At 38.6% G+C, this 17,647-nt stretch overlaps 1 protein-coding gene across 1 annotated transcript in view; it reads right to left on the bottom strand.

The window, feature by feature from the left end:
• LOC149249250 (Tetratricopeptide repeat (TPR)-like superfamily protein) overlaps positions 1 to 16,660 on the bottom strand; it is a 386,408-nt gene extending 369,748 nt beyond the window's left edge. Inside the window, exon 1 of the mRNA XM_089452450.1 lies at positions 16,236 to 16,660. Coding sequence (XP_089308576.1) covers positions 16,236 to 16,490 — 255 coding nt within the window. The 5' untranslated portion in view covers positions 16,491 to 16,660. The remainder of the gene's footprint in view (positions 1 to 16,235) is intronic.
• Between the last annotated feature and the right edge of the window lie 987 nt (positions 16,661 to 17,647).

Below are 17,647 nucleotides of genomic sequence, written 5' to 3'. Positions count from 1 at the left end.
CTGATATAAGGGACTAAAACTATTAAGTCCTTTGCTTTTAGTTTTAGATAGTATATTTTATTTTGGATGTTTAGAATTTATAGGTTTTAACATGTTTTTGGAAAAGACATTTTTCTTTTGTTTTATAAGTTTATAGGTATCCCTCAAGCTTTGGAGGGAGCCCCCAACATCTCCCAAAGATAAGTATCTCATTTCCTTTCAATTTCTAGTTTCATATACTTATTTAAGTTTTGATTATATTAAATACTAATCACCATTCTCCCTCTATTGTCTTGATTAGGAAAACATCTGCTATGGAAGAAGGCCTCCCAAGACAAGGTTTGTCAAGGAACAAAGGTATGCCTTAAACTACAAAACATTGATTTCTTTATAATAAGTGTTTGATAATCTACTACTAACATTGTTATGTCTCGTTGTATTGAATCTTAATGATTCTTGTTTTGGATGATTCATCACTTGATACATTTACCGCCCCTCATATTCTTAATTGACTTTATAGAACCCTAGACAAGTTCTCTAGAAAACCCTAACCTAAGGGTATGACAGTGTTAGTGCTTGAAACCCTAAAATTGCTTAGGGTTATTGGGAAATGCCATTTGAAGTTTTTGTTGAGGATGTCATGTTTGAGGTTTTGATATGATCATGAAAACCCTAACTTGTTAGGGTTGAAATGATGTTGTCTGAAATCCCGAACATTTGAACTTTTTCGTATTATAAGGTTTGCTTTTAGGATTTGGTTGGGCCTATAAGCAAAACTTTTGTTGTGATCCTAGGAATGAAGCTCTAAGCATGGATGTGTCGATGTGGTTGAATTCCTAGATGGGTCTAGGTTGGTATATGTCTGATATGTTGCTTGACATATGATATGATTAATGATGAATTCCTAGATATGTGTGTTGACCTAATTATTGTCTTAGGATTTAATCTAAGCCCTTATATGAGTTTGATGTTCTAGGATGATGTTGTTTGGTAAATCTCTATTCATGTTGTTAAGTTGTAATTGATTTTGATTGTTAGAGATAATGTATGAATTCTAGGGTTTACGTAAGATCCTAGCGAAAAATCTAACATATGAATTCTAAAAGTTGTTTAGATATCTTGTAGAACTATTTTTTGAATCGTTTCTAGGGTTTGCTATTTACCATTGGTAGAAACATTGAAACCATAGATATAAATGAATGTTGTTATATAAGTCTCGATGAAATAATCTAGGGTTTATGACAAAGTCCATAACAAAATGTTGAAGCGTATGTATCTCTTGTTTGGGTATCTAATATATATAAAGATTGAAATGTTTCCATGATTTTGATATAATTAACTTCATGCTTCTATAGTTTTGGTTGTACTTGCTATCTCAGTTGTGGAGGTACACAATCTTCAAGATGGTGAAGATGATCAAAAGAAAAAGTTGATGTGATAAGAATAACTTTGATAAGATGGATGGAAGCCACGAAATATTCTCTGATGTCGAAAAGAAGAAGTTGATTTCCCTAGGTTAAGAGGGAGCCTGGATAGAGAAAATCTCCATGGTTGAGAGGGAGAGCATAGTTTTGATTGGAGAATGAAGTTTGAAGGATATGTTGTTGTATGAAAAGAAAAAGTATCAAAGATTTGATTGATAGGCCTATCGTTTTTTAGAAACAACATCAGGAAAACCCCGAAGGTTTGTGTTTATTTATGAATATGTAAAAGTATATTATTGATTGGGGTTGTGTTTGTACAAGTAAAGCTCTCGAAGGTTTTGATAGCATGTTGGTTACCAATCAATTTGATTGATCTGTCGGATCAAGGAGTGTTGAGGCTTTATGAGTGAAGCATTGCTTGGGAGGACATCTGGCTGGCACTTTGTGTTGATGTCTAGGTCCCGAAGTTGGAAAGGTGGTGTTGGTTATAAAGCTATGTTTTTGGATACACACCTGGATCCCTAGGTTGATGGCAATGTGGAAAAAGTCATAGTCGGGATTAATTCGGCAAGGGTACAAAAGTTGAAAAAGTCGGCAAAGTCGGGAGTTTTTTGAAAAAGTCGACAAAATTAAAAAAACACAAAATTATTCATTTTTTTATTTTTTTTAACATCTAGAGTATCTACAACATCAAATAAATGCATTTCCACATAAACATGTAAAGAAACCTAATATATAATATGTATATGAAGTCTAATGCTACATCACATATCAAAATAGTGAATCAACTCCTGAATTTTGAGTCCTGTCTGAGTCTCAACTCTCAAGAGTCAAAATATCGACAAAAAATATAATAAATGCATATCATGAGTCATCTAAAAGTCATCAAGTAATCAGTCACTGAGATCCTCTTCCCCTTTTACGAGAATAGGGAACGGCTTTGCCTTTTCCTCTAGAAGAAGAAGGCCATGCCCCTAGGGATACAAATGGACTCAATCATCCTCTAGAAGCCGATGAAAGAGGTGGCCTCTGTCTTATGTTGTTGCTGCCCATCCTAGATGGTGTCACCTCCTCCTCATCATCCTCAACCAGCTCTGCCTCCTAACCCTGACGTTGCTCCTCCTCCTCTACCTCTGGCTCTCCCTCCCCTGCAACTGCTACATCCTCTAGATCCACACCTAACCAATCTGGGATCCAGTCCATGATCGACCTCTCAGTCTCGACTCTCCATGCAGAGGTGATATCAATATTGTCCAATGAGATGGCTTCCACATCAGTAGGTGTCTGAAGTTGTCTCACCCACAATCGAAGATTGTAGTAGACGTAGACCATGTCATTGAGGTGTTGGGACTCCAATCTGTATTAGGGTCATAGATTGTAAATTAGTACTTAGAAAATTTAAATATTAAAAATAATCAAATGAATTAAAAAAATTTAATTTGAAATTTTTTTCCCTGTTGCACTTTTTGTTGTGTATTTTGTCAAATACACTCCAGTTGCGCTCACACCCAGAGGAACTACCTATTTGGCTGAGCACTAGAATGGCAAGCTTTTGGATATGGCCCAGATGGGGTACTCTGGCACCATAGCTTGTCCACCAAGCATCTACAAGTTAAAAGAAAAATGAGAAACATAAAAAAAAACATTGAAATTCTAAACTTGAAAGTTTGAAACAAACTAAAGCTTACCTGGTATTTTGGTCGTCTTATTCTTAATAGCCATGGTAAAACCAAATGTGCCACCTCCCATCCTATAGACCTCCATTTCTTTAGAAATATCTTCACGTTCTTGCTCAGATGACACCATCCTCTCGAGACAAGTGACGAATGCATCCATCACCTCGGCATCAAATCTGAAACCACAGGCGTAAGAACATGCAGGGTTGAGGTAGATACCTGCAACATGAATGGGGCGATAGAGGGTATTGTTCCATCGCTCATCAATCACTCTCCATATGACCTGTTGTTTCTCTAAACCCTCATCTCCCGTATCCTCATAATAAGCACGAATGGCTTATTTGGCCCTATCCATAGCCTCATACAAGTAGCCCATTGCGGGCTTGTCTCCATCAACCAACCACAGAACCCTTACCAAAGGTTTTGAAATGGCACACACCTCCTCTACTCCTGCCCAAAAGCTCTGATCATATGAAACTAGTCTGCATATGCCCTCTCCCTCTGGTTTGCGGCTAATAGATAAAAAACGCCAATCCGCTGAAAGAAACATGCTTTTCACATCCCACATAGAATTCAAAAGACACTGAAGAGATATGAAAGTAGTGGCAAATCGTGTAATGGCATGACACACCAACTCTTTGTTTTTGGTGTATTTTCTCATCAAGCTAAGCACAGATGCATGATTATATATAAATTTTGTTATGCTCCTGGATGATTCAACAATATCGCTCACAATAGGAATCTTACCTATATCCTCCAACATCAAGTCAATGCAATGAGCAGCACAAGGTGTCCAAAACAAGTTAGGATAACTCTCCATAAGCAACGTGCCAGTTGCAACATAATTTGCAGCGTTGTCCGTTATGACTTGGACAACATTTCTTGGGCCTACTTCCTGAATGAAGATGTCCAACAACTCACATAATGTACGTGCATCTTTAATGTGTGCAGATGCATCAACAGATTTCATAAACAATGTCCCCTTGGGACAACTAACCAAAAAGTTAAGGGTCCTACCCTTCTGGTCAGTCCAACCATCTGACATGACTGTGCATCCAATTTGTTCCCATGATGCCCTAAACTCCTCCAATCTAGAAGTGCAATCAGTCTTTTCATCTTGAAGAAGAGGCCCTCTCAATTCTGCAAAGGTGGGGGCTTTGTACCCTGGGCCAACAACAGCAATAGCATCAAACATAGGTTGGTAAAATGGGTTTGTCTTAGCAATGTTGAAAGGAACATCACTCCATAGAAGACACTTACTGACCAACCTGTCAGCTTCTGCCTTTTCTTTTCCTTTTTAATTGCTTATTTGATGCCAGGTTGTGCACCAGTTGTGGTTCTAGGAACAAAAAAAGATGAGATAGATGAGGGGTTGGGACCTATGGGTTAGGAAGGTGATGCTAAAGAAGCAAAGTGACTCTCAATTCCCCCCACTCTTGAGGCCCCTACAAGTTGGATTTTTAGTGTTGCCCTGGTGTCTTTTCCATCCTCTTTATCCATCAATGATTGAATGGCCTGTCGGATGATTTCTGGAGTTGTATTTGGGTAAAGGTTAACATTTTGCCCCGAAATTTGCCCCAAATGGAATTTTAATTTGTTGATACCTCCTGACATATGCTTGCCACACAACTTGCAAGTCAAATACATTCTATTGATCTCCCTAGATTCGTGTATAGTATCAGGTTCACCATATTCCCACATAGCGTCCAAAATCCTTGGCATTTTGTTCTAAACTTTGAACTTGAATTTAAACCTGGGCACAAAAAAAAATTGAAACAAATTAAAAATTTCCCATCACATAAAAAGCAAACACAAATGCAATAGTTGATTTTAGATTTTAAACGCCTCTTCTCAGTCACTTGAAAACACTCAGATTCAGTAAACAAGGGTTTGAAATTTGAATTTTTGTCATTTTAATCTTGAAATTTGAAGTTTTGCTTCAATCTAGATTCTAGGCAAAAATAACACATAAACAAACTAATAGAATTTTAGATAAGTATAGAAAGATTTAAGAAATCATGTGTAAAAAAAACTATGAGAGAAATTAAAATACATACCTGGCATTGGGCAGCAGCAATTCGGCACTTTGAAGTTTGAATCTCCCACGATGAGCAGTGGAAAAATCTCCAAATCTCCACCTCAAAACTCACAAATATTCTCCTCTAACGCAATGGCAAACCCCTATGTATCTCCACAGAGCCGAATGGGAGAGAAAACAGCAAAAAATAAGACCATTTTCACCTTTGCGGGCTCTTTACCTGCGGCCTGGGAAGGGAGGCCAACTTTTTGGGTCGACTCCGGATTAAATCGGGAGTATAACAAAAAAATCGTGATTTTTTCCTTTGTGAAAAAGTCACCAAAAAGTCGGGGGATTAAATAGTTTAGTTCAAAAAATCGCGTTTTTAGGATTAAATCGTGATTTTTTGCAGACTTTTTCCACAATGGTTGATGGTACCTAGAGAGGCTAAAAGCTTGAGTCCATCTTAGTCCCTCATGGATAGATTGCCCTGAATCTAGTCCATGGCATTGCAATTCCTAAACTGTTGAGAAACAAATGGATAGATTGCCCTGGTCAGGAATCTAGTCCATGGCATTGCGGTGCCTAAAGTTCTTCATGGTTCATATAGTTGAGATCTTCCTTGTACTTGTATATGATGAATACCTCCCTAATTAAGAGAGAATGTTGGAAAATGTAACTAGGTTCGGTCTTCATTAAATGTATTCGACTCATCATGTAACGTACTTGTCAAAAGAATAAAGAAAAGAATTTTTATTATTATTATGAATTATTAAAGCATGGGTTTCATGCTTGGGTCATCATGTTTAGGTCAAAGTCTCCATTGAGGACTTCTAGGATTTAATCTGACTCAATAAAGTCATCATACTTTTAAAAAGACCTTCTTGGGCTTTTGAATCATGTAAAAAGGTTAAGTATTGAATCAAATATGAATTATGTTACCTCCACATCAAGTCGGCCTTAAGATGATCAAGTTGGCCTCAAAGAGGGCTATTCAACCCACCAAAGAACTATAAATGAAGCAGTTTGAATTCCATTTGAAGCACACTCACAACAAGCAAGTTTGATATCTCTTGAAGCTAGGAAAAAGTGTGAAGTGGAGAAAATGAGGCAAAAGGAGTGTCAGTTTGGTCTAGGAGAAGGAAGGAAGGAAAATCGAAGTTTTGGAGCATCTATCACTCTCTCTCGTGCCCTGGTTTGGAAGATCGAAGTTCTCTAGTTGATGTTGTACTCAATTGTTGCATGTTGTTGCTGCCAGATCAAAGTATAGGTCAAATTTGTTGTTACTGGGTGCTGCTACCTCTAGATATTGGGCCAAGATCAAAGTTTCTAAGTGAAGATTGAGAATTTGTGCCTAAGTGATGAAAAGTAGTGAATGAATGGATTCCTTGATTTGTGCCTTAATTCAAGGAATCAATTTAGTGACTTCCTAATCATGCATGAGATCCAGTGATATGGACGAGTTCAAGAAGCAGTTTGACTAGATCGAGTTTGTGGAGCACGAGTTATCTGTCCTCTAGTGTGAGTTAAATTGGGAACTAAATGTTCAAGTGGAATTAGCCTCCTAAATTTTAGGATGATCCAGTTAACTAGTTGTATTGACTTTTGTTAACTAGAAAAACTCTAGTTCAACTTCCTAATTTAGAAACTTAGTAACAATAGCAAAATCGAAGTGCTTATACGGAGATCAAAGGCACACTTTGTATTCATTATTCTTGAGCACAAGTTTGTGAGCAAGAGAGCTTGTGGAGGAACGAGCCAAGGGTTTTCTTCTTGTGCAAGTTATTGTGGAGAGCAATTTCTCTTTAGAGTGTGCATAGAAATAGGGAAATTCCCTATTTAATAGGAGCTCAACCAATGCTAGGAAATAAGAAGTTATTTCCCAAGGATTTGCGCTAGGAAATCAGAGCCTCTAGTGTGCATAGAAGGAGGAAGCAGATCAGTTGTCAAGTAGGGGTTTCAAGCCTAGGACAAGCAGGAGAATCATTGTATTTTCAAATTGAAACTAGCTTGTATTTGTATCAGATCTATTGCTCAGTTTTCCTCAATAAAATTCTTAAGCAAGCGAGGGTTTTCCTAGTTGGGTTCCCTAGAAAATTGTTGTGTGAATTTGTGCAATTATTTTTGTTGTATTCTGTTGTTGTTTGCTAGAGAAATTATGTATCCATTTGAAAAGAAAATGTTTTCAGATTGATCATATTAGCAGATCAAAATTTCGTGGAAATTCTACATGGTATCAAAGCTATGAACAGGGATCAATCAGCACATAGTCTTCAAGATGACAACTCACACAAGATTAGGATTGTGAGAGCAAGATAGACTAGATGGCTCTTCAAATTTTGGTGTTTGGAAGGTCCGAATATTGTTCTTGCTGGATGAGTTTGGGCTGAAAGAATTCGTTGATAAAGGTGTTGCAAAACCTTAAAATCCAGAGTTGAGGCTCTTTCAAAGGCAAATGGCCAAGACCAAGAGGATGATCTTGGATGGACTTCGGGATCATGTAGTCCCTCATGTTGCAGGTAAAGATACAGCTAAGGACATGTGGGATGCCTTAGTCAAGCTCTACCAAAATTCTTTCAAGAACCGGAAGATGGTCGTCAAAGAGAAGTTGAGGACAATCAAGATGCAGAAGGGTGAGTGGGTCAATGCCTATCTCACCAGAAATCAAAGCTAGCAGCCATGGACACAAAGCTAGTGCGTGTGGCTCTGAATGGGTTTACCAAAGATTGGCATACTTTTGTTCAAAGCATTACTTGACGAGATAACTTGCCGGATTGAGAATGCCTATGGAGTGACTTCATCCAAGAGGAGCTAAGGCTCAAACTAGTTGAGACTTCTGGCAGCAATGGCAAGTTGAGAAGGAAGAGGAAAATCTTGCTCTTGCAGGGAAAGTCAAAGGCAATAAAGGCAAAGGGAAGAGCAAGAACAGTCAAAAGGGTGACAAGAAGAAGACGGATCTAAGTAAGATCAAATGCTTCCATTGCCATACTTTTGGACATTATGTTTCTAAGTGTCCTAACTGAAAGAAGAAGGGGTCGAATAAGGAGCATGTAGCTACACCAACTGAGGTAGATGAGTTTGCCTCTCAGTTTGAGAGGACTGCATGGCAAGCTTAGTAGGGAGCAGTACGTGGAATATTGATTCAAGAGCCTCTTTCCATATGACTGGGAACAGGGATTATTTCAACGACCTGGATGAGAAGGATATGCAGGTGAACATCGAGCTTGGAGATAATGGCAAGTATGATACCAAGGGAGTTGGTACTATCAACTTTGAGAGGAAGTCAAGTAATACTCTACATCTCAAAGATGTTCTCCATGTTCTAGGGTTGAAGAAGAACCCAGTTTTAGTAGTTGTCCTTAAGGACAAAGGGTATGATGTCATCTTCAGAAGAGGTAAGGCTTACCTCAAGCATCTAGCTTTAGGGACAGTGAAACAAATAGGTGTGAGGATCAGTGTTGCAGGGGAAGCGCCCCCCCCCAATCCCGCTCCCAATCCGCGCTTCAGGCCGGAGCAACTCGGGAGCAGGTCAGGAGCGCGCTCCCTAAAAAAAATTTCGCCCCCTGCCTTTTCGAGAGCTTTTTGCCTTTTTTTGCAATTTTTTTATAGTAATGTTTGAAATGCAATTTTTTTTAAAGAAACAAATAATTTTTGAGTGGGGCAACTTAATGATCAAGTCTATGGCCCTAGTATTGATATGCTATTCATGGTAATATTAAATTCTTAAAGTAAAAGTGACATTCTCCTTAATCTTCATTTTCATCATTTTACTTAAATTTTTAACATTACCATGAAATGACTCAAGATGTTTGAGAGTGGTTCTGGCCTCATTGGATTTCATATGGAGAAAGTAGAATTTTAGATTTCATTCAAAATCCAGCAGACTTATCAGTTTTTCAGGATTTCAAGATTGGGGGATTGCAATGTTTCCATTGAATTTTGTCATGTAATAGGGTATGGAACTCGTATTTAATCAAGAGCACCAATCCCTCTATGTACCTTGATGTTAATGACATTGGTTGTCGAACTCCTCTATCATGACCCTCCTAAAAGTGTACGCATCACTCAAACAAAATCTTGACTTGACATGCTATGTTTTTTCTATCTTATGTTAATGCTTAGAGGGTGATATTAATGACAAAGATCCCTATACAGATACAGAGGTAATGACAAAGATACCTCTAGATATTAATGCTTAGAGGGGATATTAATGACAAAGATCCTGATTTTCCAACAAGACTAAAAAATTAGACATTTCTCGTGTGGCAAGAGGGCCAAGCATAAGAAATAGATAATATATTTACTTCTCTTTTCTAGTTTCTAGTAGTTTTTATAACTATTGACACTTTCATATTTATTATGATATTTTTTTAAACAATATACGACAATTTAAGTTTGAATTTGGCAATTATAACTCATTAGTAATGAATTATGAATATGATGCTTCATGAAAGTTGAAAGTTGTTTCATTTCATTTCATGTTAGATATTATTTGTTGTAATGGTTACACTTAGCTTACAAGTACAACATTGGTGATCAATGATGATAAATGTTATATATTGAATTTTGAAAGCTTGAAACTTTAAGACTGATGAATCATGAGACTCAATATGTTGTATGTTACTATGTTACTAACTTGTGGACGTGGTTGATGAAGATTATAACTTCTAGATGATTGTTGTTATATGGTTCAATCTATGTTTTTTATGTTTTTTATATCTAATTCATTATTCTACATGTTTTTGTTGACATATATGTATCAAAATATAAAATATATATATATATAACGCTCCGGGATTCGCTCCCAAACCAGGAGCTTCTCAAAATGTCGCTCCCACTCCCGTTTTCGCTCCCACTCCCCGCTTGCGCTCCCGCTCCCAAGTAACACTAGTGAGGATGAAGAATCTCTACAAGTTGCAAGTAGAGACAGATGTAGCCTTGAGCAACAAGGCAAGATGTGTAGATGTTGGTGAACTTTGGCACAAACGCATGGGACACTTGCATCATGGGGCACTGCAGATTGCCACAAGATTACCAGCAGGCAACCTTGACAAGAGTGGATGGTGCAAGGGGTGCACGCTTGGCAAGTATGTCAGGTCTTCTTTCCATGGTCAGGATCGCAAAGCCAAAGGGTATGATGTCATCTTCAGCAAAGGTAAGGCTTACCTCAAGCATCTAGCTTTAGGGACAGTGAAGCAAATAGGTGTGAGGATGAAGAATCTCTACAAGTTGCAAGTAGAGACAGATGTAGCCTTGAGCAACAAGGCAAGATGTGTAGATGTTGGTGAACTTTGGCACAAACGCATGGGACACTTGCATCATGGGGCACTGCAGATTGCCATAGGATTACCAGCAGGCGGCCTTGACAAGAGTGGAGTGTGCAAGGGGTGCACGCTTGGCAAGTATGTCAAGTCTTCTTTCCATGGTCAGGATAGCAGAGCCAAAGGGATTTTGGAGTTGGTGCATTCAGATGTGTATGGACCCTTTTTTCTCCATCATTGATGAAGCACAGGTATTATGTTACTTTCATTGAAGATTTTTCTCGAAAAAACTTGGATTTATTTTATGAAAAATAAAGATGAGGTCTTAGATATGTTCATGGAGTTTAAGGCCTTGGTAGAGAAGCAAACCAAGAAGAAAAATCAAGGTAGTGAGAAGTGACAATGGTGAAGAATATATCTCCAATGCCTTCAAGGAGTTTTGAGGAAAGGAAGGTATTAAGAGAGAATTGATAGCACCTCATAACCCTCAACAGAATGGGGTGGTTGAGAGGAAGAACAGGAGTATTGTTGGAGCAGTTAGGGTTATGTTGCATGATCAAGATCTACCTACGTTCTTGCATGCAGAAGCATGCAATAATGCAGTATTTCTACAAAACATGAGTCCACACAAGGTGCTTGGATGAGTCACACCAGAGAAGGCTTTCACAAGCAAGAAGCCTGATGTTTCACACTTTCGAATCTTTGGCACAAAGGTATACTATCATGTGTCCAAAGATAACAGGAAGAAGTTGGATCCCACAACAGAGAAGGGTATCTTTGTGAGGTATAGTAAGACGTCTCGGGCATATAGGGTGTTCTCAGGCGAGATGTGAGAATCCAAGGGGATTAGGCTTTGAGAATTTCCTTAGAGTGTGAGCAGATTATAATACCTGAGGAGGAGCTACTTGCTCCCAAACAGAAATCACAACCAACACCTCAGATTCAACCACAGCCATGGTCTAGTGGCAAGAGGGGTAGCGCAACAAGATATTAAGCAGGATGGGGAGGACAAGCCAAGCTGAGAGTAGACAGATCAGCCAGAGACACCCACCACATGAAGAAAGAAGGCCAAGTGGGTCGAGAGATTGATCCAGGAGGCTTAGGAGTAGGCTGAGGCTCCTAGCACCATGCTTAGGCAGAGTAAACAACCACAGAAGTACACAGGTTATATGGCATTGATGACAGAGTTGGTAGACACTGAGCCTTCTTCTATAAGGAGGCAGTTCTCAACAGGTTTGGCAGGATGCCATGGTGGAGGAGTATTCCTTTATCATGAAGAATGATGTTTGGGAGATTGTTCCATGACCTGAGGAGAAATCAGTAGTTGGATCCAAATGGGTGTACAAGCTGAAGCATGATGCACATGGGAGTGTGGAGAAGTTCAAGGCCAGATTTGTGGCCAACAGCTTCTCACAAATTGAGGGCATAAACTATGAGGAGACTTTTGCCCCAGTAGCACAGTGTTCATCCATTAGGACTATTCTGGCACTCGTAGCACAGATGGGGCGGAAGATCCACCAAATGGACGTGAAGACAACCTTCCTCAATGGAGTAGTTGAGGAAGAGATCGATATGGAGTAGCCAGAGGGATTCAAGCAATTCGGCAGAGACACACATGTGTGCAAGCTAAAGAGAGCTCTTTATGGGCTTAAGCAAGCTCCAAGAGCATAGTACACTTGGATTGATAGCTACCTTTGAGGATTGGGCTTCACTAAGAGTGAGGCAGATCCCAACCAGTACTACATTATGGTTGGAGGGCTTTTGCTCATTCTAGTTCTCTATGTCGGTGATCTTATACTAACTGGAGATGAGAGCTTGATCCAAGATTGCAAAGAGGTCCTTGCAAGGGAGTTTGAGATGAAGCATATGGGGCTTATGCACTATTTCCTTGGCTTGGAGGTTTGGCAGGGTGATGGTGAGATCTTCGCGGGACAGGGCAAGTACACAATTTCATATGTAGGATTGCAAGCCCATGGACACACCTCTAATAAAAAATTGGAGGAAGGTGGATGTTAGGAGAGGAGAGCGAGTGGATCCTACATTATACAGTGAGCTCATTGGGTCATTGATGTACTTGGTCAACACACGACCTAATATTTGTTTTGCAGTCAACCAGCTGAGTTCATGGTTGAACCAACCAGAGTGCATTGGGTTGTTGCAAAGCATGTGTTGAAAGATATCTCAAAGGCATAATGGACTATGGATTTTGGTACAGACAAGTTGGTGATGCTTAAGGGCTTCACAAATGCTGATTGGGCAAGGAGCTCCACATACAAGAAGAGCACTTTAGGTGGCAACTTCAACATTGGGTCAGCAACAATTTCTTGGTACAGTAGGAAGCAAAGATCAATTGCACTTGGTTCAGCAGAGATCGAGTACATGGCTACTACTCAAGCAGCTTGTGAGGCTATTTGGATGAGGAAGTTACTTGTGGGACTTTTCAGACATACATTGTCATAACCTAAGTTGCATTAAACTCTTTAAGGATCCAGTCTTTCATGATCGCTCAAAGCATATCGAGATCCAGTATCACCATCTTAGAGATTGTGTGCAAAAGGGGAAGTCAAGCTATTGTAAATTCCAACAGGGGAGCAAACAAGAGACATCTTGACCAAGGCATTGGCAAGAAGCAATTTGTTCATCATAGAAATAAGTTGGGAGTTGTACAGAATCCCTTCCTCGCTAAGATGAAGTGTTGAAAAGTAGCAAAGGAATGGACTCCTTGATTGGTGCCTTAATTCAAGGAATTGATTTAGTGATCTTAATCATACACAAGATTTAGTGATGTGGACGAGTTCAAGAAGCAGTTTGACTAGAGCGATTTTGTGGAGAACCAATTTATTTGTCCTCTCGTGTGAGTTAAATTGGGAATTGAACATTCAATTGGAGGTAGTCGATCCAATTAACTAGTTGTATTGACTTTTGCTAACTAGAAAAGCTCCAGTTCGACTAACTAATTTAGAAACTCACTAACAATAGCCAAATTGAAGTGCTTATAAGGAGATCGAAGGCACACTTTGTATTCATCATTCTTGAGCACGAGTTTGTGAGCAAGAGAGCTTGTGGAGGAATGAGCCAAGGGTTTTCTTCTTATGCGAGTTATTGTGGAGAGCAATTTCTATTTGGAGTGCGCATAGAAATAGGTAAATTCACTATTTAACAGGAGCTCAGCCATCACTAGGAAATAGGAAATTATTTCTGAAGGATTTGTCCTAGGAAATCAGAGCCTCTAGTGCGCATAGAAGGAGGAAGCAGATCAACTATCAAGCAGGGGTTTCGGGCCTAGGACAAGCAGGAGAATCATTTGTATCAAATCTATTGCCCAGTTTTCCTCAATAAAATTCTGAAGCAAGAGAGAGTTTTCCCAGTTGGATTCCCTAGAAAATTGTTTTGTGAAATTGTACAATTATTTATGTTCTATTCCGTTTCTATTTGGTAGAGAAATTTTGTGTCTATTTGAAAAGAAAATTGTCTTTAGATTATTCATATTATCAGATCATAATATTGTGGAAATTCTATAGTAGGAGGCTACTCTAGTACACTAGAGCCATCTATCCTAGCATTTGAGACCGAGTGAATAAACTTGAAATAGATGTTTGTCTAGAAGAAGAATCAAAAAAGGAGTTAATGGGAGTGCTCTTATAGTGTCCAATAGGAAGGTCATATCTTTCTGCACTAGAAGATCTCCTCTAGATACTAGTTTTTCCACTAAAATGTGGTCTAGTCTAACAACATCATTGTGATCTCACAAAGGTGGAAGTAGAGTCCCATGACCTCATTAAGTTGGTATCATCTCTATCCATTTATCATTTGGTGCCCCTAATAGGGAGCATCATAAAAAGGAAGTGATTTGTTGGGTAGGCACTGATCTAGGATGTGGATGCGGATGGAGAATAGAAAGGTCATAAATGAATAGGATAAGGCATTCGACTCTCTTGGAAGATGAAACCAAAGGCCACTTTTCATTGTATCAATGAATGGCTCACTTTAATAAAAATACATTCAATCAATGGATGTAATGAATAAGGTTCATATAGGTAGGAGAATATTCAGAAAATCTGAAATATATAATTATCCATGATAGGATAAGTAATAATTATATATAGAAATGTTAAATGTACAAAAGATTGATTTAGGATAGTCAGATCCCTTCTCAGTTCGACAATTTTGTTTATCACTCAGATGATCCTATCATCTTGTATCATCAAAGATAACAACTTGAAGAAATCTAAAAGATAAGAATATATTACAAGACAAAGAAACAGATGACAAATCTTTTCAAAAGGGAAAGGCAATGTTATGAATATAAATAACTAATAATTAATAGCAATAATGATTAGTATACTGAAAAGACATGTCTCTAAGGACATGACTGTTCGTGTAGGGGCATTAGCCTAGCTATATATACGAGACCCTCATTTGTAACAAGCCATATTCTCATTCATATATATCTCAATGGACATCTTCATATTCCAAGTCTTTTGGAGTATTTAACTTGTGAGCACAAACTTTGTTCCTTGACAAATTTGCTTGCATGAAAGTTGAAACAAACCAAAAAGGCGTTGCATTTTTGCATATAGGGCAGCCACCAATGGTTTAAATTTTTGGGGGAAAATATGTGTATCTTTAAATTTTGTACTTCCTAAATTTTTCTCAATCCGAGTCAAAAAAATTAACTCTTCCGACTCACCATGTTTTTCCTGACTCCAAATCTGCTAACTTTGCACAATTCTAAGTTGTGCATTGTTTCAAAAGGCCAAGATGTTGCAAGATGTTGATAAAAACAATGCAATCTCAGCAATACTGCAATTGTTTCAAGCTAAGAATCATGTTTCTGAGTATTTTGAGCAATTATAGTTCATGGTTTGTGTTTATGTTGCAAAAGATAGAAGTTTCCTCCACTGAGCCAGAATTTGCAAGGATATGAAGTCCAACAACATCCTAATGAGCCAACCATATTTTCTTAAGACCTCTTCAAAGCATGACAGCGATGCCCGTTTACGACCTACCAAAATAATGCTGCTCCTTTACCACTTCTAATCATTGTTTTGTGCTTCAACGCACAATCTCTGAGGGACTACACCGCTCACAACAGATTTCCTTTGTCTCAGGTGTCAGGTCTGGGAGGTAAATTATTCTGTCAAAGTCACCACCCAAGACTTCCATCTACTAATGCCTTTGAAAGCCACTGCATTCTTGTGGGACAGACCACGACAAGAATAAAATCTGATCGATGGCTTAAAACTCAGTTAACCTCAAGAGTGAACCAATGCCCATTGGCACTAGTATTAAGCAAATAGTCTGCAGAACACCTTAGTGCCCCATCGTGCTAAAATTAGTAAACTCAACCCACTTCTAGCGCAGTTCCTCCCCAACTGAACAAATGGCACAAAAATGATCCGTCTCCCGCCTACTGGTTTCAAGTGTGTTCCAGTACCTACTGTCATTATTACTGATAAAATGATAAAAGAGAACTTCCCGATTCAAGCCGCCAGCTATTTGAGATTTGCAAGGGAATGGTATATGAGATGCAAATGGAACATTCGAATGGAAGTAGAAGTAGAAGTGGAATTTATAATGATAGAAGTACTTCCAGATTTCACAAAATATGCTTATCCCAGCGTCAGTGAATGGCTCATATTTGGACGATGGGCAAAGAAGAAAGACAATTGTGGATGGGTAAAAATTGTTTCAGACACAGTCACCCACAAAACAAAGACCTAGCAAGCATATTGACCCCGCAACCAATTAACCATTATGCAGTGAAGGACATTATGATACTGGGGGAAGGAATAAATATAAATAAATAACAGGGTGTTTAACTAAACAGGGACCATATGACTCTGGAGGGAAAGAAGGATTGAATAATGCTTGTTACCTGCCAAGCTCGCAGGGCTGATGGGTTGAGATCAACAGCGCGGCGGTACGCAGTTTGAGCGTGATCGTATTGGTTCCCGCAGAAGAGGGCCTTGCCCAGAAGCACGAGAGCTTCATAGTTGTTTTGGCCTCCGGGCTGCTTGACAACTTGCTTGCACAAGCGCACCGTTTCCTCATAGTTTCCCTTTGAGAGGGCCTCGAAAGCTGCTTTTAGACTACTGCTACTCTTCTTCTTCGGCTCCGCTTCTCCGCTCATCGTATGTTCCTTCTTTTTTTCCCTGTTCCTTCTTTTTTCTCCCTCTCCTCTTCTCTGGTTGGATTTGGAGTCGCTGCCTGAGTTTCACCACCACCAACACGACCGTTCGTTTCTCCCCTCTTCTGCTCTGAAAAAACTGACATTTGAATGAAGCTGGAGGGTGGGTCATTTGTCACCTAATTGTATTGGGGAGTGTGTTGTTTCATGTTCCACGGTAAGGCTAACTTCAAAAGAGGTTATTTCTTTACACAAGTTAAGGTGGGGGGGTGATTTTTTTTTAACACGACACCACATAAATTTGTTTTTTCAAGTTTTCCTTATTTTATAATATATGTTTTTTTTTAAATATAATTTTATTTTATTTTTGTTGGGTAAATTTAGTAATCCTTTCATTAATAACTTAATGAAAGATATATTTTAACTAGGATTCTTATAATGGCCTAGGAAATAGATGAATAGAAAAATGTGAGATCTTAAATCTAAAAAAAATATAATAGCAACATGTAAAGATAAAGTTATGTTAGTTATATTGGTTGTCCATCTTAAAAAATAAAGTTATGTTAGTTATATTGGTTGTCCATCTTAAAAAGTTAATTTGATTATCAAAAAGACTAAAATTTATTGCAATTGATTTAATAACAAACTAGTTAATGACAAAACACGCATAGCTATATGAATAAATAAAAAAGTAGAGAGCATCTTGAGGATGCGTAGTAAGACTAGAAGCTAATGAAACTGTATCAAGATGAGGTGGAAGCCTCTATGGGAGTCGAGTTTGCAGGGTTGTCTAGAAGTCCCCTCTCACGAGCCAAAGTTACTTTTATGTGGGACGGTCGTTTATTTGTATCTTATCCAACAATAATAGAATCTCCTACTTGGTTTTGTTGTCTTTCAAGAAGAACATTGCCAAATAGTGATTTTATGTTCTAGTATAGGTCAATGTTGTATAAGTATTGGTTTTGGTGCCCTCCGTTGTGCCTTATGTCTGGCACCCAATTTGTCAAGGGTGTTAAAACTTTAGTTCTCGTGTGTTGAGCACAATCCATTATTGCATATGCTTCTTCATTCTCAATTTCCTCTTGAATATTTTATGGAGTCAAACACGATAAATTTGGTTTGAAGCTTGACCCTGGAAGCGGACTTAAGAACTACCCAAT

This window comes from Pinus tabuliformis, chromosome 7, assembly GCF_031772625.1.
Source record: "Pinus tabuliformis cultivar Carrire ecotype Pingquan chromosome 7, CPIR1, whole genome shotgun sequence".
Classification (NCBI taxonomy): Eukaryota; Viridiplantae; Streptophyta; class Pinopsida; order Pinales; family Pinaceae; genus Pinus; species Pinus tabuliformis.
Note: the sequence above shows the minus strand (reverse complement) of the source record. Positions and strands in the feature narration are given on the sequence as shown.